The sequence below is a fragment of the Durotheca rogersii genome (genome assembly GCF_024521655.1).
Source record: "Durotheca rogersii strain YMJ 92031201 chromosome Unknown GGS23scaffold_15, whole genome shotgun sequence".
NCBI lineage: Eukaryota > Fungi > Ascomycota > Sordariomycetes > Xylariales > Xylariaceae > Durotheca > Durotheca rogersii.
The window spans coordinates 1-15,554 of NW_026251246.1; the positions used below are offsets into that span (position 1 = coordinate 1).

General features: G+C 50.4%; 3 protein-coding genes across 3 annotated transcripts; 2 read left to right on the plus strand and 1 right to left on the minus strand.

The window, feature by feature from the left end:
• Positions 1–5,245: 5,245 nt before the first annotated feature.
• Positions 5,246–6,679, plus strand: GGS23DRAFT_573590 (uncharacterized protein). Its single transcript, XM_051516690.1, has 3 exons — positions 5,246–5,590; positions 5,649–5,874; positions 5,936–6,679. Exons 1-3 carry the CDS (start codon positions 5,361–5,363, stop codon positions 6,407–6,409), a joined length of 930 nt encoding a protein of 309 aa, XP_051370583.1. The 5' UTR covers positions 5,246–5,360; the 3' UTR covers positions 6,410–6,679.
• Positions 6,680–7,390: 711 nt separating this feature from the next.
• On the minus strand, positions 7,391–10,964 carry GGS23DRAFT_597898 (DUF663-domain-containing protein; the record flags this gene model as incomplete). Its single annotated transcript, XM_051518694.1, has 3 exons — positions 7,391–10,720; positions 10,781–10,851; positions 10,904–10,964. The coding sequence occupies 3 exons, from the start codon at positions 10,962–10,964 to the stop codon at positions 7,391–7,393; spliced, it is 3,462 nt and encodes a 1,153-aa protein (XP_051370584.1).
• A 1,172-nt stretch (positions 10,965–12,136) lies between these two features.
• On the plus strand, positions 12,137–15,362 carry GGS23DRAFT_605852 (alpha-ketoacid dehydrogenase kinase; the record flags this gene model as incomplete). Its single annotated transcript, XM_051519823.1, has 7 exons — positions 12,137–12,151; positions 12,222–12,331; positions 12,422–12,497; positions 13,520–13,677; positions 13,757–14,893; positions 15,036–15,058; positions 15,226–15,362. 7 exons carry the CDS (start codon positions 12,137–12,139, stop codon positions 15,360–15,362), a joined length of 1,656 nt encoding a protein of 551 aa, XP_051370585.1.
• Positions 15,363–15,554: the final 192 nt, after the last annotated feature.

A 15,554-nucleotide genomic window follows, 5' to 3' on the forward strand; every position in this document is an offset into this window, starting at 1 on the left:
CGCTTCTTAAGTTAATAGCGAGAGGAACTATTATCCGGGCCGAGCTAAAGTTAACGGTTCCTATAAAAGTACTTCCGTCGAATTCGAGTTTTATACGGAACTAAAAAATAAAGTTCATACTAAGTAATAAGGAATAATTAACGAACTTATCTTTAACGACGTAAATCGGTAAGCGAAGGTAGTAATCGGTAAGCTAAATAAAACCGTTAATTATTCCTATATATAGGGTCTCTATAGAGGATCTAAAACCTCGCTATATCGCCTTAGTACCGGTTATAAGGAAACGCTACTTCTTTATATAGCTTTCTACGATTATATTAAACTACGTCCTTATATCGATTACCGTAGATACGAGAGCTTCGTTCCCGTTAGGTCTTACGTTAATTATTAACTTAGGGAAAAGCCGGATATAGTTTTTAATATCCTTCGCGATAACGGAATTTACCGTTATTTTACTCGAAAGATTAATAAACGGAGCGGTAGTTTACGGTACGCTAGGTATCTTAACGCTTTCTTCCCGATCCTTTTATACTTATTCCTTTATAATCTTAATAACCTTAGGCTAACCTTCGTTAATTTCTATAACGCGTATCGTAAGGTACTTAATTACTTATTCCGAAAACCCGGGTATAAACTTAATTAAATCGTCCTACGAAACTTCGAAGCGTTTCCTATTATTCTTATTAATTTTATCTAGCTAAAACTCTCTTAATAGCTCGTTAATAGTCTTCGCTTTCTTAATTTAATCGTTTATATTCGAAGTAGCGCTCTTACCGGCTTTAATCGGTTTACGCTTAGGCTATAACGATAGGACTTCTATATCCTCTTAATCGGATACTTCTCTTTCGATATATTCGCCGTTAGGACCTCTAGCTCGCTTAATTACGTTAACTTCGATTAGGTTCGTTTTAATAATATCCTTATAATAATAAATACCTTCGTCGTCGATAAGACCCTTAGTTTAACTATAACCTAAGATCCCCGTTTCGTATAATTCGTAGCTATATTTACGTTCGATTATTTAAATAACGTTAATCTCCGATATAGCTCTTAATATCTCTTCCTACTTTAATACTACTTTCTCGTTCTTAAAGTATCGTAGGTTAAGGAATATAAGCTTTAGCTTTTCCGCTAGGTAATAGTATACTATCCTACGTACCTACTTTAGAGATTCCTTATTTTAATATACGTAAAATAAAATATAGTAGGCGATCGGTTCTCCTTTACGCTTAGCTTAAATAATAATCGATCCTAGGACTAACGTTAATTTTAACTTATCTAGGTTTCCGTTCTCGAGGTAATATAATCGCTTATTACTCCTATAGTAAAACCGATTCTAGGTTATATCCATTAGTAGCGGGTAGCGGCTATAGTTATAAAGCCGATCGAAAGTACTATAAAACTAACATTCGAATTCCTTATAGTTATTCGTTTAGGTTAGTAAAATCCTACTACGTATGCCTCGGTAGTCTAGCATAGTATTACGTTTAAAGCCTACTAGGGTTCTTCTGTTAATTTATAGGTTATAAAGACTTAGGTTCCGAACCGCGTTTACTAGGAACGGATTTTCCTATTAATATTATTAATCGACGCCGTACGTATTTCTAAAGCTATAAAAGCTATTTTCTTAACGGTAGTTTTACGAAGTTATCTTTATTTCTAAAGCGTTAAGTCGGTCGTAAAAGGCTTATATACTAGCTTCTTAATTAATACTTAGGTAGCCGTAAAAGGATTTAAGCTACGAGGAAGGCGGTAGTAAAGGTATCTAGAGGCTAGGAGTCGTTAATCGCTAAATTATTTACATTATAAGCTTCTCGGGTTCTTCGAAAGTTACCGTTTTTTACTATCGTCGTTCTTCGGCTTAGGCCTTATCGGTAATTTATATTACTATACGACGTTCCGCTTACTTATAAAGCTAGGTATAGAGAATCCGGTAATCGATATCTCCGATCTTATTATAATTATAGTTTTCCGTCTTATAGAACTTTATAATTAGGAATATCCGAAGTTTATCGGTTAGGTATCCTACTTTCTAGGGAAGCTTTCCGTTATCGTTTACGAGCTTAGAAAGGCGTTCATAGTTTATAAGATATATAAAAATCGCCTTAGGATCGTTAATTACGTTACTTCGTTTTAGCTATACGAGTTTACGTTTAACGTTAACTTAGCTTAATTTATCGGTAATCCTAAAACGATACTTTAAGGCTATAACGATAATTCTTTAAATCGTTTAATCCTTCGTAACGTCGTTAATACGCTCCCTAATAATCTTAGTCGTAATTTATTCGCCGATCTCCTTAATTTTATCGTCGTCGCTTATACGGTAGCGGTTAAATAATCGATTTACCTTCTCTAGTTACTAGGTTATATTATATTTATTAAACTTAAGCTTAGGGTAATCGGTAGGGTTAAGGAATCTAATAACTAGTATTACGATAATCGGGATAGCTACCGGTATATTCTAGCTACTAAAGGCCCCGTTATTATTATTTTAAAATAATGCTATAAGGATTAATGGGATAAGTATAAAGCCGCGGGTAAAGGATAATTAAGTAGGAGTTTTATCGTCGTCCTTTTCCTCTTCGGGCGGATATAAAGGCGGAAAGTTAGTATCGATTTTTAAGGTCTTTATTAGTAATTTAGTCTTTACTACTTCGGGTCCTAACGGCGATTTATTCCGTTTCCTAGCTACGGACTCCGTTTAATTTATCGATACGAAATATAAAGTAAAAAGGGAGGTAGTAGGGGTCTTATTATCTAACATAAAGGTAAAGGTATAATAGTTATTATTTATGTCTTAATACTTTTCCTTTAATATAAATATATCATTATTTATTATACTATTCCGATCGATAGGATCCGGGTATTATACGAGCTTCTTTAATCGGCTAACGCCTAATTAAAATACGATACGTATTCCCTAGATTAATAGTTTAACTATTATAAATAAATCGACGATAATTCCTCCTATTAAGGTTTAAAACTCCTAACGTATAACCTTCGTTAAAGTAATACGTATAAGGGATAAATCCCGAGTAAAGAATCGCGTTAAATACGATACCGGTTATAGCTATAGGCCGGTTTCGATTTATCGGAAGTTATTTAATAATATTAGCGGTATTACCGCTAGGCGCCGTTTTACGCCTATATTAATACTTCTCGCTATATTAGTTATTAATTAATAATATAAGGCTAACCTATATATAGGTATACTTATTAACTCGACTTTAGTTCCGTTTCCTTAATCCTTTATATTTACGTAGTTTTATTAATATTAATTCCTAATTCTCTTTAAAACTATCGGTTACTAGTAGCTATTAGTTTATTAATTCTTATCTATATTATTAATATAAATATTTATGTTATATCGTATACTATATCGTCGAGTCGCTACGCCTAGGTATCCTAAAATACCTCTAGCATAATAAGTTATTAGTATTTATATATTTAATCTATATCGATTAATAGGTTTAGAGGGAAAAAAAAGCTATCGTAAGGTCGGTTAAGGTATAATTACTATTAGCCTTTATCTACCTTTAGTATTAATAAAGGAGTAGCGGGTCGTATAGGTTATCGTAATTTATATTAAGGCGCTCGTACGTCTTCTATATAGTAAGTAAATAACTATAAAGGGACTGCCTTAATCGTTACGAGCTTTATTTACTCGTACGAAATATACTATACTATTAGCGGTTCGAGGAAGCGGTTAATATCGAGGGCTAAGTACTATTCCTAGTAGCGGTAGTATTACGACGATAATTCCCTAGGCTTACGGGTTCCTCCGTATAGGTAGGTAAATAACGATACGAGGGATATCTTAATCGGTATAAACGCGGTTTAATCGTCGTATTATATCGTAGTATCGATAGCTTATTAATATTATAAGTATTAAGGGCTAGGTAGTATCCTAACGGCTATAATATCGTAATAAAGGTTCCCGGGCTTATACGTACCTCCCTATAGTAAATAAATAACTATAAGGCGGGATACTTTATTTAACGTAAAACGCGGGCTACTTCGCGGGTTAAATGGTAGCGCCGACGGCGATCGGTATCCTCTAAATCCTAATAACGTAATAAAAATTCCGTAAATTAAAGGTTAAGGGGTCGAAAAAGTTATAGGGTAATCGCTACTAAGGAAGAGTAAAGCGTACGCGATATTAATAACCCGGATAAGTTTACTCGAAAGTATATTCTACCGAAGACTATAGTATATACGATAATCTAAGATAGATAAAACTAATATCGCTATATTAATCGAAAGGTAAGGAATCTAATGTAATTATCGTATCTTAGTTATGCCCCTTAGTCGTAAAGATATAATAGTCGTTAACCCGAAGGCATAAGAGATAAGGGAAGAAAAGAAGTAAAACGTAAAAGTTACCTATTCGGCTATAGCGGTACGACGAAGTAACTTAAGCGCCTATAACTAAAATAAATGCACTAATCGGAAAACGGCGAATCTAATAATAAAAACGAATCTTTAATTAAGATAAAAATAATAAAGATAATAATCTAGCTATATAATAAACTAAATAATAAGCATGGCATATCCCGTACTTACGGGAGCTATAGTTACTCTATATAGGCATAAGGCCTATCGTAGCGTATTACGTAATGCATCAAGAGGGCATGTCTTACCGCACCACTACAGTATATAAACTTTTAGCTAATAAAAATAAAGTATCTTTTAAATAACTCCATATTTATAGAGGTATTTAACCCTATAATTAATTAGTATAATAGAGAGTTTAACGTATTATAACTATCTTTTAGATAGGATAAGTTAAACTACCCTTCTATGAGCTACCTCTTTACGAGCTACTTAAATTAAGTATTACTTAATAATTATTATGTTAATAATTAAAGTTATTCTATTACGTAGAGAGGCACCTATATATAGCTTCTTACTCCCTCTCTAGTTACTTGCTAACCTAACTTAGCTATTAATTCGTTTATATAATATAACTTGTAGCTCCTTATTATTTATATATAAGTAACTCGTATCTCCTTTATTTATTTCCTTTCTTTTTAATATAATAGAATCCTTAAGCTAGGTAATAAGTATATTCCCGTAGTAACGTAAATAAGTACTTGTCTTCCGAAAGGATAAAAGGGCGAGTACCTACCTAGCAAAGGGCGGTCGCTTATATAACTAGAAATAAGGTAAGTTAAAACGGTTACCGCTTAAAAGGTACCCTCGTACCGGTATAAGTACCTCCGTACCTTATACCCCGGTACTTATCGGATGCGCCTTCTTAAGCTCCCCCCCCCCATCTTAGCAGTAACGACCTGCGCAAACTGAGAGTCACACTCACCCCATTCTGTCTCGCGGATGGCAAGCCGCAGGATGGGGGCGAGATGTTCGTCCAGCCTATCCCATCAAGCGAGATTCGCGAGATCATGGACAAGACGCAGCCCTGGCTGAACCATTACGGAACCGAGGAGCTACCGACAATAGATGATGAAATGATCCTAAATGACTACGAAAGAGCGGGGAGCGTGTGGCACTCCTTCGAGACCCTCCTGTCTCTAAACCAAGACTACTGGGGTCCGGGGCTGTTCGATGTGATGGACTGGGAGGAATTCCTGTAAGTGCTAACCTAGGTTTCCCTCATTCTGTATCGCATGCTTACAACCCGGCGATAGGCCTCGCGGAGCCGCCGGCTTGTCCCGACGAGGGGACGGCTGGAACTGGCAAGTCCAGGTCCTCCTAGCCAAATGGGATTCGCCGAAGTCCCACATAACGTGTTTCCTCGCGGACGCGTCGCCCCTTCGCGAGATGGTGCTGTCCAACAGTGAGCTGTGGACGATCCAAGGCATCACAACCGACCGCCTGTTGCAAAAACCGTACCAGCACCACCGGACAGTCCCCGTGAGTCCAACCCCCCCCCCAATTCCTCGCCAGACCCTTCCTAGCTGACAGCCAGGCCAAGGTCACCATCCTGTCGTGCTCCGGCTGCCAGCTCCGCGTCACCCAGGGGTACGTGGACACGGCGTCGAGGCGGGTGCGCGTGCGGATGACGCCGATCGTCGACCTCCGGGACGGCAAGGAGAAGATGTGGGAGGAGATCCTGCACTTTCTCGGCTGGTTCGTGGGCGAGCCCGTCGGCGACACGCTCTACTCCGGCGCCGGCGGCGCCGAGCCTTCGCGCGTGCCGCGGCCGCGGTCCCCCGACCCGGATTCGGCATCCCGGCAGATGGTCATCTGCGCGCGTGGGGAAAGCCCGGCAGCACTAGGTCAGCCGGGCACGGCCCAGCCGGAGGGCGGGCGATACGCCGTCGAGGCAGATCTCCAACCTGGCCTCGGGCATACCAAACTCGTGCCGAGTGCCCTGCTCGACCCCGCTCCTCCCGGGCTGAGACTCGCGGAGTCCGCCGTGCCCCGACGAAGATATAGTTTTCCATAGCAAGGCATGGCCTTAGAAGAGACGCAACGTCCAGACCGCTGCGAGGCGTCATCTCGTCACAACCATACGACCGACCTACGGCCGTGGCATGCAGGCAAACGGATACTCGGGTTCTTTTCGTTCGCAGGGTGTGAACGGTTCAAGTTATCCAGGCTTGTTCCCAGCAGGTTGCGGACACTAGTGCCCGGCCTCCACTGCCCCGCACTCTCTAAATTACGGTCGTCACGGTAGGAAATATGGATAAACTAATATACTATTCACCCCTTTAAATATCAAATTCATTACTGGGTGATTGCGTACGGAAAGTATTACGTAGGCATACGCCTGTAGTAGCTCCACCAAGCGGGGAGCAACCTCAGCTAGCTGAGGCGCTCATATATGTGGAGTCGCTCCGTACTCTTTCGTAGATTTCCTTCTCGACGGTCAGTCGATATACTCTTCCTACCTACGTTTCCTTGCTACCTCTACGCGCAACCTGTACTATCACACGTTGCTCGAGTCCAGCTAGGTGACTGAAAGAAAAATCCGTCTCCAAGGGAGGTGGAACTTGGGGTCGATGTGTAGAACTCGTGCATGCAGTGTCTCGTGAGAATTCTACAACGACTATAACATAGGTACGAGTTTCGCGGTACAACTCTTAATAGAACCAGATATATCTTTTTGCCCACGCTTGCCTGACCTATATACACTCCTAACATCGCACCCCCCCCCCCCCCCCCCTTTTCTCACGCTCACCCCAGAGCTTCCTCAGCCTGTTATTAAACTGTCAATAAGTGTAATGTGCGTAACAGTCGGATGAATCTGCGAAGCTTCTTCGGCTCGTAGAATCCAAGTACGTGGTCAGACGGCAGGCGGATGCACGCACATGATTGCAACAAGGAGCTCGATGCTCACGTGACAAGAAGTGTGAGATACGGAGGATTCCAGTTCGGCTCGTCAGTAACCTGCGTATGTACAGAGCCACCTCTCCTTTTCTCGCCATCACTTCCTCCTCCGCTTCCCTGCGCCCCCCCCCCCTTCGTCGCCGCCGCCGCCGCTCCGCTTGCGCCCCTCCTTGCGCCAGTACTCCTGCTTCTCGCGGCGCTCGCGGGCCTCGCGCTGCTCGCCCTGCGCCTCCACGCGCCGGCGGAACTCGGCCCGCTTCTCCTCCTTCTTGGCGTGCCGCCGCGCCGCCGCGTCCTTGCGGATCGTCGCCAGCGTCTGCAGCAGCCCGCGCGCCCGCCGCTCCTCCGGCCCCGACGCCACCGCCCGCCGCTGCAGGTACGTCTTGCGCCGCCGGTCCTGCGCCCGCCGCTCCACGATCTGCGACTTGAACGGCAGCTCCGCCGCCAGCCCCCGCGGCACCCGCAGCGGGTTGAAGTGCCGCGCCGCCCGCTCCACCGCCCGGTACCGGCTGTTGCGCTCCCGCGGCGTCGCCACCCCCTCCGACCGCCGCACCTCCCCCGTCAGCCGCATCGGCTGCCACGCCCCCAGCAGGTTCGTCACCGGGTTGTAGAACCGCCGCGGCTTCACCGGGTACCACGCCCGCAGGAACACCAGGTCGCTCATCAGGATCTTGTCCTCGAACGTGGCGCGGAAGTGGCCCTCGGGCTTCGACAGCGCCCGCTTGATCTGCCCCCGGATCCCCGACACCGTCTTGATTGCCGCGCCCTCGAATTTGGCGATCTCGAGCGCGCTGTTGAACATGTCCTTGATGAACGCCGTGTTCCGGAAGATCTTGTACGGCGCCCCCGTAAGCTTGAGCTTCTTCACGATCTCCGTCGATTCGTCCACCGACAGCACCGTCCCCGTCGCGGCGATCCGGAAGCCCGGGTTCGCCGACGAGAAGGACTGGAAGCAGACGAAGCCCGTGTTCGGCGCGATCAGCGGCCCGTAGAACGTGCCGAAGCAGTGCATGTGCTCCGGTGTGTACTTGAGCATGCGGTTCCTAGTCCGCGAGTCCGAGATGCTGTAGAGAGGGAGCGTCTGGAATCGTCTCCACCCGAGGGAAAATATGAGCGGGTCGTTCGTCTTGAGGATCTTCTTGTGCCACCGGTGTCGCTTGATGCGGATCTGGACGTATCCGAACCTGTCCTCTGTGGTGAGTACGCCTCCGACGATGAGGGGCATCCGAGCTTGGAAGTTGGTGACGAATTCCGCCGGTACGTTCTCTATCACGATCTTGGCATACTTCCCGGCCTTGTGACCCTCCACTGCCACTCTCTGCCGTTCGTCCAGTGCCTCAAACTCGGCATTGTTGATATCGAGCTGTTTCTTGATGAGAGCCTTCTGCGCATCGTACCACTCGTCCTCGCCAAATTCCTCGTCTTCGGCACCTTCTCGCCTAGCGATCGCTTTGTCATTCTTGATTCCTTCGCGATCTTCCTCTTCAAATCTGAGCTTCAGCTCCTCCTTTCTGCGAGCGTTTCTCTCACGCTCCGCTTCGAGGCTCTCCAGCGGTTCCGGTTCCGGTTCCGCTTTCTGTTGTTCGCTTGCCTCTAGATCTTCAAACACGCCGTCTCCTTCGTCATTACTATCCCCGTCCTCGTCAAACCCTTCGAAGCCACCCTCTTCGTCACTGCCACCGCCTAGAGTAGCCGTTGTGAAGCGCTGGCGAAGGCGCTCGATGTTGTCATCTAGCGACCACTTCGCGGCTAGTTGGTCGTAATCGTACACGGGTATCGAACGATCGTCTGAAACCACGCCTTCTTTCTCATGCTTTGCCTTTTTAAAGAAGTCCCCCTCGTCGTCCGAGTCCTCGATGTTTTCTTCTTCCGACTCGTCGGCCTCGACCTCCCCTTTCCATCTCTGCAATACTTCGTCCGCCGTTAAAGACTCGTCATACATCAGACGTGCGAGATCCGCTGTTCGGTAGGACGGCCGGCCGCCGTGGAGCATTTGCGCTTTCCCCGCCAGATTATCCTTCCACCGGAGAGCGGATTCCTCCTCGTCGCCGTACTCATCTTCTGAGCCGCTCTGATCTTCGTCCTCGTCCTCGCCTATCTCGTCGCCTGATAGAGAACCCAGGTCCGAGTCACTATCGGCGAACGCGATATCTTCCTCGGCGGCGCTGCCTTTGTCCGAATTCCGAAACATTTTACCGAGCTTTTTCTCGTTGAACTCGACTTCTTCGTCGGAAGCGACCTCGTCTTCTCCACTGACGAACCCTTCGTCATCGGGTGCCTCGTCTTCGTCTTCGTCCCTCTCGGCGAACCTCACGGTCCGTTGGCTCTTCCTCCCAGTGTCTTCTTCTTCGGGGACACTCGTGATCTTCTCGCCCCCCCGGAAGAGTTGCATGCCGTCTTCCGTCTGGCCGAGAAGGCGCCTCTCTCCCTGGAGCCCGATGATAAGCTCCTCTCCCTCGCCGCGTTCCTCGTCTTCGGCGTCTTTGTCGAAGTTGAAGCCCTTCTCTCTAGTTATCCAGATGGCGTCGCCCTCGATCTTGAGGCCGCTCCGGTCAGACATGGGGGCGTGTAGCTTCTTTTCCTTCTCGTCCAATCGCCTTCTGCCGGTCTTCCCGGTGGCCTTCGCGATGGCGTGCTCCATCGCAGGGGTCGGGCAGGGATCGGGCAACGCTTCTATGCTCGAGACGGTAAAGTCGCCCAGGCCGGGGATATGGACGCGTTGGTCGTGGCTCGAGAAGTTGGTCCCTCTCAGGTAGCCCGAGAGCACGACTGACCGATCGCAATTTTCATTTTCCTCGATCTGAGTGGGGTGAGTGATGTCCCGGAAGCTGTCTATGATGGCGTACGGATGAGTGTTCCTCCAAATGAGCGGGCGCGGGTTCTTCATGACGGAGAGGAATCGAGATAGGTTGTGAACTTCGCGGTCCGGATATCGGCCATTTATGACGCCGGAAAGGTAGAATAAATGTGCGCCCTGGTATAACTCGCTCCATAGCCTATGTTTCAACCTCTTCTTCGCGTCTCGGAGGGCCTGCGGTTTGCGGAAAAGGTCTAGATGGGTTAGGATGCCGAAGACGTTGCCGGGCATGCCCGTCGCGGCCAGGATATTAAGGAATTCCATAGTCTCCATCTCGAACCCAAAGTTCCCGTCGATCATGAGCAGGACGATATCGGCGACCTTGGCAATGTCAACCATGGCTTCGAGCTCGTTGGGGCATTCGAGGAATGTCAGCCGCTGCTTCTTGGAGGTGACGACGGTGACGGGCCCCTGAGGGTCCGAAATGGCTTCTTTGGCATATCTGCGGATGAACGACTTGAGCAATGTGGTCTTCCCGACACCCGGGGGCCCAACGATGGTCACGAGTCGAGGCGGAGGCTCGTCGGGCAATCTGTCGACGAGGGGCACATGGAGGCGCTTCTCTTTGATCTAGGGGGTATGGGATAAGCATCAATTGGCGTAGTGTATGGATTGACGACGGCGCCTTACATCGTGAGATCTGGCAGCGGCACGTTGAAGCTTGCCGGGGTTCGAGAAGGCGAAAGCTTTGGGGTTGCGATCTGGACTGGGTCAGCAGAGCGGCAAGGAACGGGACGGGAGGACGCCGCGCACCGCCGACATGTTTCTTCTTTTCTTTGGATTTTCGGTGAGGCTTGTGCGATTGTTCCTCCATGGCGACCGTCTCGCGATCACGACCGAGCACTCTGTCTCTGTCTGGTTTCCGTCGCGTGTACGGTTGCGGGCATTGCCTATGCTGGACTGCTGCGGAAACCCCCGAAAAGGAAAAAAAAAAAGCTCTAGGTAAAGTTGAGAGTTGAGGATACTGGTTATCGATAACGGTCGTTATCTAATCCAGGTAGTAGCTACGTAGGTACCTAAGTCACACTGCACGTCCTGGTTTTTATGCCAAGTTGGGCTACCGGCGGCTGGAGACGGCCGGTGGTTCCCGATCTCGCCGGCCGCTTTCATGAGGTTCAGGTAAAGCCGAATTCTGTGCTTGATTTCGACAGGGTTACCTGGGAGGTATCGTGGGCAGATAGGATACATAAGGTACCTACCTACAGGCAGAAATTGCTAGGCTGAGTACCACCCGCGAAAGGCCGGTTGGGTCAACGTCGATGGTCCGGCCAGACACCGGCATCGAGGCAGGATGGGTTTATATGGAGTATGCCTGGGTACCGTGACGATACACGTCCCCAATACCTCGTAGCCAGCGGCTTCGCGGGCCATCACGCGTCCCAGGCCTCTCCACGCGGGCGCCAAATTCGAACCGTCTCTGCCAAACAAGCCAGTCGATGGTGCCAGAGGCTCCATAGTTGGCTGAGCAGCCTACGCCCAATACGCGCGCCCAGCCGTCGCGGCGGCGTCGTCCTGCGCACTTTTCTCGCCGACCGACGCACGTCTGACCTATGCGATGACGTACTACGACGAGGGGGCGGCCCGCACCTCAGAGAATAGCGCAACACGCGTCTGCGGCACCTCTTCCCTGCCCGTCCTCCGCGGGTCCATAGGCTGCCTCCGCTGCCATCCCTCGACACTTAGCTCCGTATGCAGCAGGTGTGACTCTGGCCAGCCCGACCTTGCTGGCTCATAAAAATGCCCATCGCTCCTCGCCCTTCCTTTCGCCAGCCCGCCCAACGCTTTAACCTCCTCCTCTCCCAACAACAACAACTACTACTACTGCTACCACTACCACTACCATTACCACCGCCGTCATTGCGCTACCTGTCCGCCCATTTTTCTTCTTCTTCTTCTTCCTCTTCCCTGAATACCGTCACGGCTAGAACGTCTCCTTGCACAACCCTATCCGCGAGACATCGCCTGCACACCACCGCATCCGCCAGAATGCCTACCTACATCGTATGTACTTCTCCTGCAGCCGGGCAGAGCCACACCAGCTTGGTGGGCCGTGTTGCTCACTGTCCGATAGGTTACCTGCAACCCCGATGCCACGCCCGAGCAGGTGGCCGCGGCCAAACAGCATGCTATAGACCAGGGCGGTAAGATCGGCCACGAATATAGCCTCATCAAGGGTTTCTCGTACGTACCCCCGTCCCCCCTCCTCACCCCGTCGCACGTCCTCGGTGCTCTCGTGGCGTCGCTCTACTAACTATCCTTTGTTGCACTTAGGGTTACCTTCCCCAATGATAGTATAAGCACGTTGGCGTCGCACGAGCATGTCAAAGATGTTGAGCTGGACCAGGAGGTGAGGATTCAATAAGAGGGCCTCGCCGCTGTCCCGCCCGCCGCTCTCGGGCGATCGTGATGATGAGGGGCAATCAGGCAACAGAGCGGTGCGGGGGAAGGCCGGCGGTGGGCTGTCGGTGCTACTGCAGCGAGTGGGAACACAAAGCTTGACTGGACTTGGCTTATGCGGAAACCGGGAGAAAGGGGAGAGATGTTCACCTATCCGTTGAGCTCGAGGTATCGCAACCAATTTGCTGCGTGGCTTCTGTCGTGCTTTTCAACGGTGATCGCTGGCATTGTTAGGTACCTCGTGTCAATCGCTGCTTTGTTGCCGCAGGTACGTTGCCTATAGGCAGGGTTAAGAAAAAAAGTTTAAGTTTTTAAGTTAAGTTAAGTTTAAGTTTCGAATTTTAAAACTTAACTTAAGTTAAGTTTTTATTTTTAAACCTTTTTTAAGTTAAGTTTCGATTTTTGAAAACTTAAGTTACTTAACTTAAAAACTTTTTTTTACAACCCTGCCTATAGGTAATAATATTGCATAAATGAAGTTACTATACTTGGTCTGCAACCACACTGTATGCATCAATCGAGCTGTGAGGTTGCAGTAAAATCCTTATTAGCTGGATCTATCGACACTCTACCGGGGCGGTCACCCCCCCTCAGCCCGTATCGGATAGCTTGGTAAGTGCATGTATGCAGCTAACCGTTATCTTATCTTATCGGCGTCCGTTCCCCGGTTCTGACGTCGTCGGCTGTTTGGCTTGGACCGGGTTTTGGCTCGTGACTCGTTTCTGCAGCTCAGTCTTATTCATTCATGATTCTCTATCTCCCGCCCTTCCTACATCTCTCTACACCCCACCGAAACCTCTTTACGCCTCCCACTGCCTCGAAACCTCCTCACGCCGTCCTCCTCGCCACTGCATAGCGACACACGATGCCGCCATGAGGCGCTCGCATCGGTCGTTGTGGTGCTCCTTTGCGCCCAATGCCTCCGTGACCAGACGCATTGTCCCCAGAAGCTGCTTGTGCCACCCGTCCCAGCCCAGGCACAGCTCGTCCTCGTCTCCACTCTCGTCGTCTTCTTTCCTGTCCGGCCACAAATGGTCCCACCCGCCGAGCACCGCGACAGTGACGGACGAGGAGTTGGCCAACCTCGCTAAAAAGCACCAGCACCCGCTGAGCCTCGCCGACCTCGTCAGGTAGGTGGATTATTTCCTCGCCGTAGCTACAAGGGATCCGACGTATACAGACTTCGGGCAAGGCTAAGAGACGCAACAGGCATGGCCGTCCCCCCCTCTCGGCTGACGCCCTCTTCTCCTCGGCCAACTTCACCCTCTCGCTGCTGCCAATTCGGCTCGCGCACCGCATCCTGGCCTTGCGCAACCTGCCCTTCATCGTAGTGTCGAATCCTAACATCAGCAAGATCTACCACAATTACCTGCACTCGCTGTCGACCCTGCTACCCTGGAAGCATCGCACCATCGCCAACATCGAGGCCGAGATTCTCTTTACTTCTGTCCTAGCTGAGCTCGTGGCCACCCACCAGGACACCATCCCCACCCTTGCCAAGGGGTTCCTCGAGTGCCGCCGCTACATCTCGCCCGCCGAGGTCACGCACTTCCTCGACACCCACCTGCGCTCCCGCATCGGCACCCGCCTCATCGCGGAGCAGCACATCGCCCTCCACTACAGCAGCCTGCCGCACTTTGACCCTTCCGCCTCCCCCACTCCGTGCCCCGAGCACCCTTCCTACATCGGCGTCATCGACACCGCCCTCTCGCCCTCGGCCATCGTCGACTCGTGCGCCGGGTTCGTCGCCGACATCTGCGAGCTCAAGTACGGCCTGCGGCCGCGCTGGGTCATCGACGGCCAGCCCGACGCGACGTTCGCCTTCGTGCCGATGCACCTCGAGTACATGGTGACGGAGCTGCTGAAGAACGCGTTCCGCGCGACGGTGGAGAGCGGCCGGCACCGCGAGCCCGTCGTCGTGACCATCGCCCCCGAGCCGGCCGACCCGGGCCCGCCGCGGGTCACGCTCGACCCGCCGGCGGCCGAGCGGGGCGCCTTCCGGAGCGACGCCATCAAGCCGCTCGACGACAACGCGCCCGGGGTGACGATCCGGATCCGCGACCGCGGCGGCGGCATCGCGCCCGAGGTGCTCCCCAACATCTGGAGCTACAGCTTCACGACCTTCAGCGAGATCGAGGACGACGTGCTCTCGTCCGGGAGCGGCCAGGACGCCCTCGGCGTCATATCGGCCGTGAGCAGCGGCGGCAGCTCCATCGCCGGCCTCGGCTACGGCCTGCCCCTCAGCCGCGCCTACGCCGAGTACTTTGGCGGCGGCATCGCCGTCCAGAGCCTCTACGGCTGGGGCACCGACGTCTACTTGCGGCTGAAGGGCGTCGGCAAGATTAAGTAGAAAAAAAAAAAAGCTTCTTGGGGGGGAGACGCTGGTGGTGTGACGGCCCACATGTACTCGCTCCCCCGTAAACGTTGGAAAATCCATGGTACACACATGTGCTTACCGCGGTACTATACTTCTCTTTTACGTATACAGGGATTTGGTGGGAGGGAGGGACGGTTACCTGTTGACGCAGATGCACCGGATGGGGATATTGAGGCAATACTTCTTGTACCTACGTAACGTAACGCCAACACGCGACGGGCCGGAAAAGGGGAGAAGGAAAATGTAAATATCACACACGCACCTATGCGCTCAACATTCCCCCTACGTAGGCACGGCGCAGTGTCGCCAGGTGAACTCATGTGCAACCAACCCTGCGCCCTCGGACGCGCGTCTGCCTCGTCGGTAGCAGGCAGCCCGACTCAGCAGCCCGGTTGTCTCTCGTGCTCCTCTTGCTCCTCTTGCTGCTACTGCGGCTAGGGGAGCCCCCCCCCCCCCCCCCCCCGGCGGCCGCGCTCCGCCGGCAACCGACTCCCCCCCCTTTGCAGGTGTGGACGGGACGGCTGATCAGGGGCCGAAGCAGAGGCACGTCAACTCGTTCCGAGGGGTTTGCGCAGGGCTACCCGCCTGTGTTGGGTGGTGAGTAGCCACGCCAGCCCCTATCACGGGTAC